The sequence below is a fragment of the Lithobates pipiens genome, unplaced genomic scaffold (genome assembly GCF_037356315.1).
Source record: "Lithobates pipiens isolate NorthernLeopardFrog02 unplaced genomic scaffold, aLitPip1_a1.2 Scaffold_24, whole genome shotgun sequence".
Classification (NCBI taxonomy): domain Eukaryota; kingdom Metazoa; phylum Chordata; class Amphibia; order Anura; family Ranidae; genus Lithobates; species Lithobates pipiens.
In genome coordinates this window covers 15743109-15760801 of record NW_027507786.1, presented here as the reverse complement: position 1 = coordinate 15760801, position 17693 = coordinate 15743109, and the positions used below count along the sequence as shown (strand labels likewise).

Here is a 17693-nt window from a genome sequence, read left to right as displayed (position 1 = left end):
CAAGAAAACAGCAGAGTTAAAGGGGTATATACAGCTGTATACTGTGCTGTGCTGGAGGCACACACAACTTCCAATAACTCCAGCAGATGTCAATCGGGCCCAAATAGAGAACAGCTATGTAGGTGTATATAGTGGTATGTACTGGGTACAGAGCACGCAGACAGCACGCACTAACACTACTGACTGCAAGCTCTATTATTAAAGCTAGATCACTAGCTATATAGGTGAGGTGAATATAGTGGTGTATACTGCGGTCAGGGCACAGACAGTAACCACTACACAAGAGCAAAATAGTAAATCAGCCAAAAACGATTGGTGTGTAACTGTGTTGAAGGTACACAGAACACCCACTGCTTCAGATGCTAACAAACACTACACGAGGCCGCCTGAAAGGCAGCTTTATATAGTGTGGGGCGTGCACTACACTGTCTGAGCTATGATTGGCCACAGGCAGGATGCCTGTGACCAACCATTGCTCTTCCCGCTACTGGCGCTGCGATTGGCCAAGCATGCGGGGTCACAGTGCATGCTTGGCCAATCGTGAGACAGCAATGCATTGCGCCATCGCAGTGCATTGTGGGCCACACAAATTTTGCCGCGAACGGCCCAAACGTTCGGAATTCGGCGAACGCACGAACGGCCGATGTTCGAGTCGAACATGCGTTCGACTCGAACACGAAGCTCATCCCTATTTAGGACCCCACGCCCAGTTAGATTGAAGAATTGACATCAATGATTCTCCGTATCTGGTCTGGGCCTTACCTGCCAGGGATGAAACCCACTTGATCCTTGTGAATGTATGCATTGATAAACAGAGCCATGAGATTGGCGAGAATTTTGGTCAGTATCTTTACATCACAGTTAATTAAGGAGATAGGGCGATAATTTCCCACTTCATCTTGATTTTTGTCCAGGCTTTGGAATCACTGCTAAGAATGTTGCATGGAGCTGAGGATCAAGTGGGTTTCCCTTGGTTGTTTAATTAAAACATTTTGACAAATATGGAGCTAAGAGATTGACAAACTTTTTATAATAGGGTTTGGATAACCCATCTGGCCCTGGGGCTGAACAGTACAAGAGGAATTGTTGGGGAGCAGACAAGCAGGTGGTCAATCCTGGAATATGTATTGTGTGGATGGAAAAAAAGGGTATAATCTCTTTTAGTGGGGTTCAGCTCTCTCCAGACATCCGCCAAGCCCTGTGCATGTATTAGTTTAGCGATTTTGAGACTTTCGTTAGATGGGTGGGTGAGCTGTGACATCAGAGGTCTAGATTTGTCTAAGCCTTGATCAAAGACTGCATTAGAGTCCCCACCGAATATAACCATGCCCTCCAGAAGCGGAGTCAGGGCTAGGAAGAGACGTCTAAAGAAAGCCCTTTGGAGGCTTCTCCGGGCCCCTGAATTAAACATGCAGCGGGCTCTTGAAATGGAAGGGGAGATTGTGTACCTGTTGTGGAGACCTCTCGTAGCTTCCAGATACAGTTGAGTGTCCCCACGTGTGTTAAGAGAGTATGGCGGCCATCTTGGTACCCCCCGTGGGGGCTGCTGAGTCCATGCTGGGGCTTGCAGCTGGTTCAGGTGACAGGAGGATTGATTGGGAATGGTGAGCGGGTAGAGAGGGACCCAGTCCGTGTCACTGTGGCTTGTTAGCCCAGCCGGATGGTTGCTGAGCATCCCCTCGTGTTCTAGTAGTTCACGGCGGCCATCTTGGCACACCCCGTGGGAGCTGCTTCGTCCATGCTAGGGATTGTGGCTGGTTCCGGAGACGACGGAGACGGTCGGGATCGGTGACCGGGTGGTGAGGGTCCCGGTCAGTGTTTTTGTGGCCCATTAGAAGGGCCAGATGGCTTGCTGTGGGCCCTGGAGGAGCGATGTGGCGTGGAGCTCCCGGCTTAAGTGGCCATCTTGGGGCTCTCGCACATGCGCCCTCCCCACTTGCACTTTTATTAAGAATAAGCTGTGTATGATTTTATTATTCTTTCACTTAATAGTGTTCAGATTTTTGAGCTCACGGAGCACTAGTGATCTTGGTTTTGATTTATTTGTTCCAAGATATATATATATATATATATATATATATATATATATATATATATATATATATATATATATATATATATATATATATATGTTTGCATGTATATATTTGTATTTAACACTTTGGTATAGCGCTACACATAATTTTTTCTTTCAGTTATTATTTGCAGAATAGGGGGGTGGCCATGGAGGCTAAATTTGCTTCATCCATGGCGAATTTATTTATGGCCAAATAAGAGGAGGATGTCATCTATAAGTATCCCAAAGCAGAGTTGGTTCTGTGGAGATGCTATATAGACAACGTCCTCCTCCATTGGTATGGCGACTTAGAGTCGCTTAATTCTTATGTGACTGAGCTCAATCTTAATGATAGAGGCATAATTCTGAAACAAGTCTAGTAAATCCAAAATTCATTTTTTAGATCTGAATAAAAATTATGGAGGGTAAAATTTCTACATCCACTTTTTTTAAAGAGAAAGATCATAATTCTCATTAGTACTAATAGTTGTCACCACTCAGCCTGGTTAAAATCAGTTCCCAAAAGTTAATTTTTGGGACTTAAAAGGAACTATACAGACAGGAATGACTTTATTCGTGAGGCCTCAATGCTCAAGTTGAAATTCTTGGAGAAGGGTTATTAGCCATTGGAGTTGGAGGACGCTATAAGATCTGCAGATGAGAAATTCCAGGATGACCTTTTGGAACCTAAGATAAAGGACCATAATGATTCCTTTTTAACCACCTATTCCAACCAACACCATTCAGTGAAACAAATTATGAAGAAACATTGGGATGTACTTCGTAACGATAGGGTTTTGGGTCCTCACCTACCAGAAAAGCCGCAGGTGATCTTTAAAGGTGTTCCACCATTACAACTATAAATAGCTCCTAATAATATTGAGCCCCTAAGAAACTATAATTTTTCCTTGCAGGAAGTGACCTATATATAAAATCAATGCTAACAAAAGCAGAAAGACTGAATCCTTTGAGTCTAGCTCCACTGGTGAGCAGTTTTCTATTAGGCCCTTCATCACATGCACTTCGAAGAATGTTGTTTACATTGTTCATTGTCCATGTGGACTTAAGTATATTGGCCACACAATTTGCATGATTCACATTAGGCTTAGTGAACATGTGGCCAATATCAAAAAAGGCTTCCCGAAACATAGTTTGTCCAAACATTATGACTTATGCCACAATCGAGACCCAAGGGCACTGTGTTCTTTGGGATCAATAAATTCAATAACAATTGGAGAGGCAGCAATATGATCAAAGAAATATTGCGCGTAGAGACCAAGTGTATTTATCAGGTCAGGTGGTGTGCTCCATAGGGGATGAATATAGAGTGAGACGTTAATTATTTTATTAATAATAGTTGATTGGCATTGTAAGTCAATAGATTCTAAGTTCAGTCTCCTCATATCTTTTTAATAAAGTTTTTTTGTATATATTTTTTTAAATTTTTTTTAATAAAAATGTTCCTTTGATGCAATATGTTCATTTTCCTGTGATACTATTATTATCAATGTATTTGGTTGTATTAACCACAAGATGGCGCTGCCTCCTGGTGCGGTTCTTTTATTATTCATATACATTTTGGATTTGCGCTGCTGTACTTTGGACTAATATCTTTGATTTGTTACCTGTGTGTAATGTCCTGGTCTCCGTTAGCGCTCACCCCTCTTTTTTCTGTATATTCGGTTTATCTAATTGTTTAGGTTACTTGGAACCTTTAGATCCTGTTTTTTTCCTATAAGAACAGTTATGGTTTGCTCCTACGGTCACTTCCAGTCGTTGAAGAGCATGCAAACTTCCTGTTTCCTGTGTTTGGTCTACACATCGATTCGCTCATCATTAAGCCGCCCCCTTTATAAACTATAGCTCAACACATGTACGGCAAGGCACCTGAAGAATTCTTCAATGACGAAACACGTTAATGCGTAACTTGTATTGCTGGGTGGCCATCTTCTTGGTTTGAAAGACTGGATGTTTCTCCCATTCACATGTTTAATACCTGTCATTTAAATGTGAGTGTAATCTCCTTTTTAAACTTTGCAATAAATTGACTTGCTTGGGATGTCTGTACTATGAAGTGTTCCTTTCTCTTTTATTGGATTATTGCATTGGTGGAAATTTTAAAAATTTGTGTTGGCAAGTATCTGCCACAGAGAGGCATCCAGGCTTACTGACATTCAAGTGGAGGCGCTGTTGAGTTTATCCGCGTTACTGCCGAGGAGTGGTTGCTGGAAAGTTCACCTATGCCTGTGTTATCTACCTGCTGGTAAGAGGCAGTGTGTTTGGGTGTTGGTGGCGGTGTCCTCACAAGCGGATTTATTTACTTGATCTTGCTGCTGTCAAACCAGATTAATATGGATTTTCTTGATAAATGTTTATATTAAGTTTATCTAAGCATTCTATTGTCTTCTTGTAGCGCTACACCATTCGCTATGTCAAATAAGAGGGGGTGGAATGCCTAGGGGAGGGAATATGGGGGGGTGAAAGAGTTGGAGGTGTCCTGGATCCCAAGTTTTGCAAGGGTATTGGCAAGGTCTGCATGCAGGTACCAGTCCGTATAGCAGAAGGGAGTCATGTGAGAAGAGATCTCTTCTGGAGAGAAAGAACGTTCCATGAAGCGAAGCCATCTGGCAATAAAGCATTTTAGTGATGTAGACTGTTGGGTGATAGTGTCCAATTTCTCAATGTGAAATAGGGTTTGGAGTGCTTGTTTCACCGAACCAATTTGAGGTGCGGAAGGGTGGATCCAAGCTCGCATTAGGGCCCTGCGAGCTGTCAAAAGGCAGATATAGACCCATTGAGGGAGAGAGTCACAGGTAGACAGTGACGAGGAATCATACGAGGTGTTGCAGGGAAAGGCCTCTTTATGAGAATAAGATTGTTTAATGGCAGTTGTGTTGCATTAAAGTTGTTAAAATGCTCCCTAAACAAGCTGAATGTTCTGTGTCTGTAATGTACGGGGTGAAGAGTGAGTGAAATTGCTAATGGGCTCTGTGGGGAAGGAATAATTGGCCTGTTCAAGGGATGGCACCGTGATGGAGTAGTGCTCTTGGGTTTACCATTACTTGAAGCAGACTGGCTGCTTAGGGCTTCAGGATCCCATTGGCTTGGTGGAGTGTCGGCAGTGCCGGGAGCTACTGAGAATTAAAAGGCCTCTGGAGTCAAGAAGTTCCCTTTCTGATGTTGGACTAAGTGATAATACTAAGTTACCAAACCCCTCTATATCTGATTTTTTGGGACAGCTCTTCCAGGATTCTGAGGCTTAGATGATCCTGCTGGAAAGGTGGTTGCAATTTTGACATACAGTATCCCAGTCACTAGGGTGAGAGCCTGGTCTTAAAGGGGTTGTAAAGCTTTGTTTTTTATTTTCTAAATGGGTTGCTTTAAGCTAGTGCATTGTTGGTTCACTTACCTTTTCCTTCGATTTCCCTTCTAAATGTTTTTTTTTCTTTGTCTGAATTTCTCAATTCCTGTTTCTCCTCAGTAAACTTCACACCATCATCCGAGCGGTGTGTTTAGTCAGCCAGAACAGCTTACTGAGGAGGAACAGGAAGTGAGAAAATCAAAGAAAACCAAAAAAAAAAAAAAAAAACATTTAGAAGGGAAATCGAAGGAAAAGGTAAGTGAACCAACAACGCACTAGCTTAAAGGAACCTATTTAGAAAATAAACAAATGAACCTTTACAACCCCTTTAACAATCTGCTTATACATTGGGCATAGTTGGCCTTAAGAATGACTAGACTGTAAACAGTTCCAACAATATTGAAATTTGTTTATGTTATCATAATGTATGGAACGTTTAAGAGCATCAAATGGGCAAGAAAACAGAACAAATACGGAATCATGACAAGAAAGAGAGAAAAATACTTTTTTTTCAAATTACATATTTTATTAGAAATGCTTTATTTTCTATTTAACTATTGTTTTTAGAAAATCTTTTCATGTAAATTTTAAGCAGACCAAAGTTTTAACTAAAATACAAAGACCTATTTTCCTCTTTTCTACAACAAAATAAACTCGAGGATCTAAATCTCCGCACTTCACGTCTTTATAAACCGAGCACAGAGGGCTCCGACCTGCTGCACCGACAGACACGGCAGCTCACACCATGTAGTGTGGTGTACAGATTTTTTCCCTTTGCATTTGTTCAGATTTAAGGAAACATTTCATTTTGTAAAACAATGTGGCCTGTTTTATTAATGTGTTTAACATTATGTCTGATCAATATCCACAGTCCATCACCAGCTTGTCACCTCCAGATTGAACCGGCGTACGAGGATTATGAATATGTTCAGGATGGAGACATCATCATCGGAGGAGTCTTCACCGTCAACTGTCTCATGGCCGGGTACAAGATCCCTGAGAAGCCGAATCTTAATAGAATGTTCTGTATAAAGTATGTAACTTGAACAAAAAAATATTTTGATACTCATATCTGTAAGGTAATGAAATAATGATGAACTGAACAATTGCAACAATCACGTCTAACAAACACAATTTATGATGCCAGATTACTGGATGACGGCTTATGTATTGCTGCATTTTACATATCATTTGCTCCCTTTATTCAAAACAAGTGACTGTGTTGTTTTTACTGATGCAAGAAAATTCTCTCTAAGTTGGTAGAAAAGTCTTTACATTTGTCTACAAAACAATCTCTAAAAGTGACCCTATCAAGTTAAAAGAGGCAAAAAATCTAAAAAATAAAATAATGAAAGTACTCTGCTGTAGAAGAAGAAATCTACTGATCTCTCTGAAGACTCATGTCTCCTACCTCTGCCCTGTTGCAGAAATTACATATATTTCAGCAATCAATTGCACTTCTATTGTTCACAGTCACTTTAAGCCCAAAAGAGTTTTCCAGTCTTTTGATTCACAAGTTTCCCACCATATACTGTAGACACTAAGGTGAATCTTTCAATAACTCAAATATCTCAGCAAAAAATGGCATAGGGTCCCCCCCCAGTCAATGGAGAGTAGGATTGTCAGCGCCCGGCTATTAAAATAAAAAGAAAACAGTGTGGTCCCCCCCCCCAATTCCATACCAGACCCTAATCTCAGCATGCAGCCCGGCAGGTCAGGAAAGGGGAGGGGATGAGCGAGCGCCCCCCCCCTCCCTAAAACATACCAGGCAACGTGCCCTCACCCTCAATATGGGGACAAGGGGCTTTGGGTTGTGGGGGGTGAGTGGGAAGAGCACAATGTATTTTTCGCCTCGTCCTTTAATTTGTTTTGTTCCCCTGCCGCATTTTTTTGTTAGCTGCAGTTTGTGTTACTGTAATGCTGGTGTCCCCACTTTTTAAAAAAAATATATTTCTTTTTTGTTTAGTTTTAGAATTTGTGCCAGCAGCAGGCCTCAATTGTACACAGATTATACTACACCAAGCACAACATTCATTATTTTTTTTGCTCCATCTTTTTCATTATTATTGGTGTTGTTCCTCTGCCCTATTTCTTTAAATTGTAAGCCGCAGTTCGTCTTACTGTAATGCTGGTGTGACCCCTTTTTTATTAATATATAAATATATATATATATATTATACAGTTTTTCAATTTGTGTCAGCAGCAGTCCTCAATTTATAGTGCACCAAAACCCACATTTCATTAAATAGAGTGCAACGAATCACCCATTTCCTATTATGTAATACATTTATGTAATAAGCCACCCCTCATCATCATGGGAGGCCAAGAAGGAGAGACAGATGTTCCCATACCACTACAAGGGGGCCATCAGCGTCTGTATCCACAGGCAAAGGTGGACGTGGTCCGTCCTCAGGCAGGGCACATTTCTATCCAGCCACAGCCTGCAGAGGTGGTGGTGGACTGGCTTACTAATCCAACCTCATACTTTATCACCCAAGCTGACACTAGTTCCCAGTCCTCCTTATCTACAGATACTCCTGCCATTGCCTCAGCATCATGCACGAAGTCAGCTGAATTATTTGAACACAGCATCAGCCACTTGCTTCTTGAGGATGCACAGACATTACATTATTCTGATGTTGGTTCTGAAGGTTGCGGGAAGGGAGTAACATGAGCCCACAGAGAGGGGAGAACATTGATAAACAACAAATTGGCAGTCATGTTCCCCCAGCGTATTGCCAAGTTGACTCCAGTGATGAGGATGGAGAGGATGATGATGATGAGGTCACTGACGAAACTTGAGTGCCGGATAGAGCGGAGGAGGAAAGTGAGGGTGAGACACAACACCAACGAGGCAGGATATCCTCCACAGGCAGCCATCATAGAACAGTAGGGAGCAGCCAATCTATTTAATCTGATTGTAGAGCTCTCTTCTCCCAGCCCACTTCCCACAGTTCAGCTGTCTGGCCCTTTTTTAGCACATGTGCAGTCGCTCGCTCTGTTGCAATTTCCAATCCTTGCCTCCAGCAGATCATGCATTGAAAAAACAGCAGCTATTTTGGCACCACATGCGTGACAAGGAATTTAACCCCCCCCCCCCCCCCCCCCCCCCAACACTCAGCCTATTGACAACAGGACCCAAAGCCTAATTTTTCTGCAACTGTTTGCCCGGGGTGTCAAATTTCTATTTTTTTTTTTATAGCAAGGCCAATTCTTGCTTTCTTCAACAGTACCTCTAGAAAGTTACAGGGTGAAGGCACTACCAACACCCAAAGCCCAATTTTTCTGTACTTGTTACTTCTATCAAAAATCTGCAAAAACTTTATCTATAAACAAATTTTAATCTTGGCCTGAGTGTACTATAATTTTGCTTCTTCGTATAAGGCTTGCTCCCTCTGGTGCAAAACTTTGTTATTTCCATCCAAAGTCTACCAAAGAGACACCAGAATTTATCCCAAAAATCTCTAATCTTGTTCCGAGTGCACTAAATTGTGGCCTCATCATACAGACTGGATCCCCAACCCGTTGTTTATAAATTAAAGAAAGCTTGCAGGGAAAATCCATTTAAATGTCTTTTTTTTCTTTATAAATGTCAGTTTTGCTGCAGCAGGTTCTATACACAGTAGAGCGCACGACAATGTATGTCGACAGAATGGCACGGGCAGGCATATTGGCGTACAGGTACGTCCAATCTTCAATGCTGCCCTGCAATCGGGAGCGCGCCGCCGGCGGCGCGCTCCCGTGCTGGTCGGGACCCCCGTGAGTCCCGTCGCGGGACCCGCGGACTCGATCGCCGCGGGCATACCCGTGATCCTCTCATGGGACGGCTGAATGGAGGAAATGCCGTGTAAACAGCATTTCTCCATTCTGCCTAGCAACTAGTGACGCTGATCTCTGCTCCATGTGATTGGAGCAGAGATCAGTGTTCACTAAATGAAAGCCCAACCCCCCCACAGTTAGTAACACACCCCTAGGAACACTTAACCCCTACACTGCCACCCACTGGTTAACCCCTTCACTGCCAGTGTTATTTACACAGGAATCACTGCATTTATATAGCAGTGATTACTGTATAAATGACAATGGTCCCAAAAATGTGTCAAAAATGTCCGATGTGTCCGCCATAATGTCGCAGTCACAATAAAAATCGGTGATCGCCGCCATTACTAGTAAAAAAAATAATAACAAATTATTAATAAAAATGCTATAAAACTATCCCTATTTTGTAAATGCTATAACTTTTGCGCAACCCAATCAATAATCGCTTATTGCGATTTTTTTTTACCAAAAATATGTAGAAGAATACGTATCGGCCTAAACTGAGGGAAAAAAATGTTTTTTTATATATTTTTGGGGGATATTTATTATTACAAAAAGTAAAAAATAATGCGTTTTTTTCAAAATTGTGGCTCTATTTTTGTTTATAGCGCAAAAAATAAAAAACACAGAGGTGATCAAATACCACCAAAAGAAAGCTCTATTTGTGGGGGAAAAAAGGACGTCAATTTTGTTTGGGAGCCACGTCGCACGACCGCGCAATTGTCAGTTAAAGCGACGCAGTGCCGAATCGCAAAAAGTGGTCTGGTCTTTGACCAGCAAAATGGTCCTGTCTGTAAATGGTTAAGGGGACCCCCAGGCACTTTTGACTTTACTTTTCATTTTCGTTTCACTTTAAGCATCATGAAAATCTCTGCTCCTTTAAAAACAGTATTTTCTTAAAGTTTTTTTTTTGCATTGGTAGATGACCCCCAGGGCAGTACCCAGGCCCCATACCCTTTTTATGGCCAATAACTTGCATATAAGCCTTCAAAATGGGAACTTTTGATTTTTCAAGTTCGGGTCCCATACACTTCAATGGGGTTCATGGATCGGGTCCAAACATTTGTGATGTTCGAGAGTCTCTGTCACAAACCAAATTGGGGGGGGGGGGCGGGGTGTTTGGCCCATCTCTAACCCCCTACCACCAAAATCTATAAGCTTTTAACATGATAATATCACTTAGAAAGCAGATTTTTATTTTATTGACATTAAAATGACAGCTGATGATACTAATATTAAGGTCCTTGTTTGGGCACTTTGAGATTTATTTAATAAAAGTGGAGAATGTAAAATCTGGTGCGGCTCTACATAGAAGCCAAACAGTTTTCAGGTTTTATTGCCAAAGCTTAATTGAATAAGCTGAAATTAGAAGCTGATTGGCTGCCATGCACAGCTGCACTAGATTCTGAGTGCACTGGTTTCAGTAAATCTACAATTTTGTGTCACGGGGTGACAATACTCTGTCTCTGCCATACACAATCTCCCACTTGTAAATGATCTTCTCTCATGCTTTCCCAAAGGAAACTATAAACGTTTTGCTTTTTCACATTGTCCAGCTATAAGCATATGAAATCCCACAGATGCACCCCAGTAGGGGCAAATCCTCAAAAGACTTTGAGCACTCAGCTACTCCAGCAGGCAGGTCTGAGGAATGGTGACATCCTCACAGCGTCGGTGTCAATAGGATCGTCCGAATAAAAGGGAAGTGCAATATGCAGTGAGAAGAGCAATAATTTTAGAGGGCAGTTTGATAATAAATCCTGAGGGGAATTGTAAAGCCCCTATGTGAGTTGGGCAATGGCAGTCAGAACACAATTTTGCCAAGAGCTTACCCACTTTGTTGCTTTTTCTGTGAAATTGGAAAGCTGAGTAATGTAAGACTGTTCTGTTGCTTCCTGCTGTGTGGCCCTGTGATCAAATCAAAAGTGGACTTGGCTGCTTTCTAGGCTCGACAGTTAGCAGGGGTACGGCTCTGGGTCAGGCAAAGATAAGCTAGACAAAGAGATTTGCTGGCCTGTTGGTATTTAAGATGAGATTGTATTTTGAATTGGGAGGTATAGGAGATAATGAGCTCTCTGAGAAAAATCTTGCCAGGTTCCCAAAATAGATAAGGGGTAGTCAGATGGGCTCCATTGGTCACAGCAAATTCCACCCACGCAGCCATCAGGGTGTTTGAAGTCGTTGTTGTTTGCAAGGTAGAAGAGGAAGTGCCATGTGCCCACAGTACAAGGAGATTTGAGCCCCGACAGCTGCAAGATGATAGAACTGTGGTCCGAGATGGCCATGTCACCTATGTCAGAGGAGGTCACCAGAGGAAGCAGGGCAGAGGAACAGAAAGGGGATATTTATAGTTGGTAGGATGAGAAGTGCACCATACATTTAAGAGATGTGTGCTTACCCACTAGAGATCAAGTGGGCAAGCATAGTAGATGGCTGTGGTCTGAGGAATCCGTCAATTGAGGCCAGGGATACGATCCTTGGTGGGGTGCATAACTGAATTAAAATCACCGCCAAGAATATAACAGAGGGGTTAAAGGGTCGTCTGCTACCAGATGAGTCTTCTGAAGGAGAACAATATCTGTCCACAGGTGTTTCAGATGTCACAAAATTTGCAAGCATTTATTAGGGGAACGAAGCCCCTAACATTCCAAAGAATTACCTTAAGATGATCCCCAGCATCCAAAAGAGCCATGGCTGGTATAATGAAGGGAAGTAAAAGCCCCAAAAATGGCAATACTGCATCAAGCCCTGGTCAGTCTGGTATCATTGTCGTACTGGTAGAATCTTACAAAAATAAACATAAAAAAGCAAATAACAAATTAGGCAAAACAGAAGCAACAAGGAGGATAGGCCTCCAACAGAACATTATGGACTTTACTTCTTTCCACATGGAGCTAACTCCCAGAATGTTCCCACGGTGGGTGCTTCCTCTAGGACAAAGAGCATTGAACAGCTCCAAGGAGGGGAAGAGGGTGTAGGGAAAAGATAGTACGATGGAAGGATAGAAGGAAGGGGAGGAGGGGGAGAGTGAGGGGAAGGAGGAAGAAAGGGAGAATCCAGTAATTTAAGGTGCCTGTGCAGCAGATGAAATGACAATCGGTGAAGGTGAATATAAGGGAGCTTACACAAGAGAAATGAAATGGGCCAGATCCCTACTTCCCATAATGGGGAGAGCCCATACGTTCCAAGAAAGAAACCAATTTGTAGTATCTAGCAGATAAGAAAACAAACTAAAAACCAACCAGAGAGCGTTAACAAACAATTAGAATAAACCAAGTGTAAGCTTAGGTAGAGCAGTTCAGCAGTTTACAAAGATTACATTTGGAAGGCCAAAGTGAACACGCTTGTGAGAAGGCTTCTGTGGATTCCATGAGGATAAAGCAGATCTTCTAGTGGAGGTGGGTCCATGAGAGGGGGAATATGTTTCTTGATCCATATCTGTGAGTTGAGTAGTGTTGAGGTAGTGCTCCACCACCGAGGGAGATATGAAGGAGATGTAGTCTCCAGTGGAGGGTTGAATATGGAGAACAGCCAGGCATGCCAAGGCAAATTTGACATAGTTGTTGTAGAGGGAGGAGCAGACGCATGAGAAGGCTTTCCTTCGGAGCAGCACCTCAATGGATTAGTCAGCAAAAATTAGTAGAAGCTGATCAATGGAAAGATTACATATCCACAGGAATTTTTGAAGAATGGCATATTTTTCTGCATAATTAAGGTAGAGGACAATTAGCATTCAAGGCTTGAAATGGGACTCTGAGGGTTGCCCAATGTGATGAGGACGCTTCACCAAGCATTTTGAGCAGAGACCCAACTGCTCTGGGGTAGTAGTGGAATGTGTAGGATTCTGGTAGCCCAATTTCCCAGGTCATTAACCTTATCTTGAAGCTCCCTTTGAATGTTAGAGAGTCTAGCCACCACTGCAGATACTTCTGCAGCATCATCTTCAATAGGGGAGATCAGCTGCTTGGTCTGCGTGACTCGCAAAGGCTTGGATTTGTAGATCCAAATGTCGTTGCTCTAAGCCTTTAAGAACTGATTGGTCCACAATCTCAGTGATCACGGGGGTGAGGAGTGCTACCACTGCTTGGGCAATGCCAGCTGGAGAAGCAGAATCCATCAGTGCTGGTGAGCCATATGTCTGAGACCACTGACATGCCACTGAGGCACCAGAGTCAATGGGAACCATATTGGCTACATTGGGAGCTGTGTCCCCTGTAGCTGTTTGGGAAGCCAGGACTGTGTGGAGGAGTGATCGCTCTGCAAAGTGATCCATGGGGTTCCCCTGGGCAGTGTTGTGGCAGCAGGGGGGTATACCTCAGGCGGTGGTAGGTTTGAAAAACAGGTAAACGAGGAGGGCAATGTGAGCCAATGCAACCTAGCTTATCTTCAAGCGGCGCCAGAACTGGAAGTCTCAATTCTAGTTTAATGTTAAGAACTTCAGAACAGTTCAGTAATCCTCCTGCAGAACAAACTGAGATACATTTTACTCCCTAACAAGCTTACCTCCTCTAACAAGCTTACCTCCTGGTGTTGAAAGTGGAATGGTCTGTTATGGTTCAGGATGGTGGTGGCCTGTTAGCTGCCCCTTTCCCATTCCCGTCCAGCCAGGCTGCACATAATGGTCTGGAGTTGATTGCAGGAGGACTGCATCCCATATATTTTAGTTTTTTGTGTGATGCCCCCTTCAAAATCCATAAGAAAAGAATTAGGCTATGACAATATCTGATCAATGAAATCACCCAGGATATCTGCCAGATTGGTCATAATTTAAAACAAAGATGGTGGGCAGCCGGAGACTGTCATCAGTTAGTGGCTGTACTGATACCACCATTAAATTACTTCCTTCGGAAGTAGCCAATGATTCAGGTGGTGGGTTAACTGACCAATACTAGCCATTTAGTTTCTCCATTCAGCAAACAGCTTGGGTTAAGGTTGAACTCATGACTGACTTGAACCTGAAGCTCATCCCTATTGGTAAGCCAGTTTATGAGATATTAACAGAAACAATACTGATTTCTATATCTGTCTAATGCCACGTACACACGACTGGACTTTACAGCAGACAAGGTCCGATGATCTTCCCGACGGACTTTCGGCAGACTTCCGACGGACTTTTCGAATGAACGGACTTGGCCACACACAATCACACCAAAGTCTGATGGATTCGACCATGATTATGTACGACCGGACTAGAATAAGGAAGTTCATAGCCAGTAGCCAATAGCTGCCCTAGCGTCGTTTTTTGTCCGTCGGACTAGCATACAGACAAACAGATTTTTCGACCCTCTGAAAATTTGAAAAATGTTCTAAATCTAAAGTCTGTCTGATTTTTCGACAGCAAAGGTCCGATGAAGCCCACACACAAAAAGTCCGGCCATGTGTACACGGAATAAGTTGAACTTTAATGGGTTGGTATAAGCTTTTTTAATTTTCATTTTGGTATTAAATCAAAAAGTGTTAGGAAACTGATGACCTCTGGTACCCATATTATGAATCCATTATATTTACAGACCTATGCAACATTACTACAAGAATATTCAAATGTTTCTTTTTGCCATTGACCAAATTAATAAAAATCCAACAATCCTGCCTAATGTGACCCTAGGATATCATCTTTATGACTCGTGTTCTGATCCCAGAAAAGCCATAAAAAGTGTTTTACAGATTTTATCCGGACCGGGACAGACTATCCCAAATTATTCCTGCCAAGACCACCAGAAATTAGCTGGATTTATTGGAGACCAGAGTTTAACCACATCCCTGCCTATATATCAGATGTTATTTGTATATAACTACATGCAAGTGAGTATAATAACATGAATTATGTCTGAAGTGAAGTCTGGTATATCAGGGCTGTTTTGTCAGTCTCATCTGTTATTTATTTTTTGCAAAAACATTTTCAGAAAACTTTTCAACATTACAGAAGTTCAGCATTAGTGATGGCCGAACGGTTCGCCCGGCGGTCGGTTCGCGGCGAATTTCGGCTGTTCGCTGTCCGCCGGTTCGGCGGACTTTTGGCGTCGTTCGCCCGGCGGACTTCTGCGTTTTTACTGTGTAAAGGAACTTTGACCTTATGACACATCCATCATGGGGTACAGGACAGCCAATTGAGACATGACAGTACATGGACACTTGGACATTCCCCCCTAACCTATAAATACACCCGATCCGGCGGCCATTTTACATTCTTTCTTCTGTCACTATAGGGAAAGGTTGCTGTTTGGAGCAGGGAGAGATAAACCACTAGCTATTTGGTACACAAAAGTTCTTTTCAGGACTGGTATAGGTGTTAGGTGTATATAGGTTTGCTGTGCTACTGATTCTTGCAGCAGCCTGAGTGTCTTTTGTCAGTTTAGATAAAGGGACAGAGCGCTGTCTGCTGCTATTTTAGGGACAGCCAGATTAGTCATCATCATCATCATCATCATTAGCTGTTACTATCAGGTCCACAAAAAAGCTATTCTAGTAACCAGTAATTGTTCCAGTGTCCTCTGTTTTGCCATTTTTTATAGGGACAGGAAGGAAGCAGTGTGTCAGGCAGTGAGGGTCAGTTTAAAGGCTTGCTGTGACTATTAGTTCCACAAAGGTTCTTTTCAGGACTGGTATCAGTGGTACGGTAATAGGCTTGTACACGTATAATATTCTTTCTTCCAAATATAGAAAGAATATTATACTTGACTGCTGCCCTTCTGCTGCAGTCTGCTAATCATTCACAACTCACTTGTTCCACAAAGCTCTTTATCAGGACTGGTAACTTGATCTGTGTAGGGTGCTACAGTACATAGGGTTGAGTGCGGTACAGTCTGCGGTTCTGTAAGGACCGCTATCAGTCCACAATAGATAGGGTTGAGGTGCACCACTGCTGACCGCTGCCCTATACTGCAGCAGTCCTTCAGCAGTATAGGGACTGACGTACAGTCTGCTAATCAGTCACACACAATCTACTTGGTCCACAAAGGTCCTTATAAGGACTGGTAACTTGGTTAAGGGTGCTACAGTACATAGGGTTGAGTGCGGTACAGTCTGCTGTTCTGTAAGGACTGCTATCGGTCCACAATAGATAGGGTTGAGGTGCACCACTGCTGACCGCTGCCCTATACTGCAGCAGTCCTTCAGCAGTATAGGGACTGACGTACAGTCTGATAATCAGTCACACACAATCTACTTGGTCCACAAAGGTCCTTATAAGGACTGGTAACTTGGTTAAGGGTGCTACAGTACATAGGGTTGAGTGCGGTACAGTCTGCTGTTCTGTAAGGACCGCTATCGGTCCACAATAGATAGTGTTGAGGTGCACCACTGCTGACCGCTGCCCTATACTGCAGCAGTCCTTCAGCAGTATAGGGACTGACGTACAGTCTGCTAATCAGTCACACACAATCTACTTGGTCCACAAAGGTCCTTATAAGGACTGGTAACTGGGTTAAGGGTGCTACAGTACATAGGGTTGTGTGCGGTACAGTCTGCTGTTCTGTAAGGACCGCTATCGGTCCACAATAGATAGGGTTGAGGTGCACCACTGCTGACCGCTGCCCTATACTGCAGCAGTCCCTGTGCTGTGCTGACTTTCTCCTGGGGGTTCTTATTATGAGGGGATCACACCATCCCTGTGCTGTGCTGACTTTCTCCTGGGGGTTCTTATTATGAGGGGATCACACCATCCCTGTGCTGTGCTGACTTTCTCCTGGGGGTTCTTATTATGAGGGGATCACACCATCCCTGTCCTGTGCTGACTTACTCCTGGGGGTTCTTATTATGAGGGGATCACACCATCCCTGTGCTGTTGTGACTTACTCCTGGGGGTTCTTATTATGAGGGGATCACACCATCCCTGTCCTGTGCTGACTTACTCCTGGGCCTGCTTATTATGAGGGGATCACACCATCCCTGTGCTGTGCTGACTTTATCCTGGGGGTTCTTATTATGAGGGGATCACACCATCCCTGTGCTGTGCTGACTTCCTCCTGGGGCTGCTTACGGTGCTGCTGTCAGTGCTGTATATCACGGTGCTGGTGTGAGTGCTTAATGTCACGCTGCTGCTGTCAGTGCTGTATATCACGGTGCTGATGTCAGTGCTTAATGTCACGCTTTTGATGTCAGTGCTCTCTATCACGGTGCTGCTGTCAGTGCTGTATATCACGGTGCTGGTGTGAGTGCTTAATGTCACGCTGCTGCTGTCCGTGCTGTATATCATGGTGCTGATGTCAGTGCTTTATGTCACGCTGCTGATGTCAGTGCCCTCTATCACGGTGCTGCTGTCAGATGACTCTATCACGGTGCAGGTGTCATTTCTGTATGTCACGCTGCTGGTGATCATCTCCTGCACTCTCTTCTTTGCCTACCCTGGTCCCTGACCTTCCGTGTCCTCCATTGCCTTCATGCGCTCCACAGTCCTGAATTGTCAGAACAATTTCCCATATAAAAAAAGAATGCTTGTAGTTATCGATCCCAAATTCA

The 17693-nt window shown here is 43.3% G+C and overlaps 1 protein-coding gene across 1 annotated transcript in view; it reads left to right on the top strand.

The window, feature by feature from the left end:
- The first annotated feature begins 6076 nt into the window (after positions 1 to 6076).
- LOC143929571 (vomeronasal type-2 receptor 26-like) overlaps positions 6077 to 17693 on the top strand; it is a 33674-nt gene continuing 22057 nt past the window's right edge. Inside the window, exons 1-2 of the mRNA XM_077453450.1 lie at positions 6077 to 6450; positions 14747 to 15038. Coding sequence (XP_077309576.1) covers positions 6236 to 6450; positions 14747 to 15038 — 507 coding nt within the window. The 5' untranslated portion in view covers positions 6077 to 6235. The remainder of the gene's footprint in view (positions 6451 to 14746; positions 15039 to 17693) is intronic.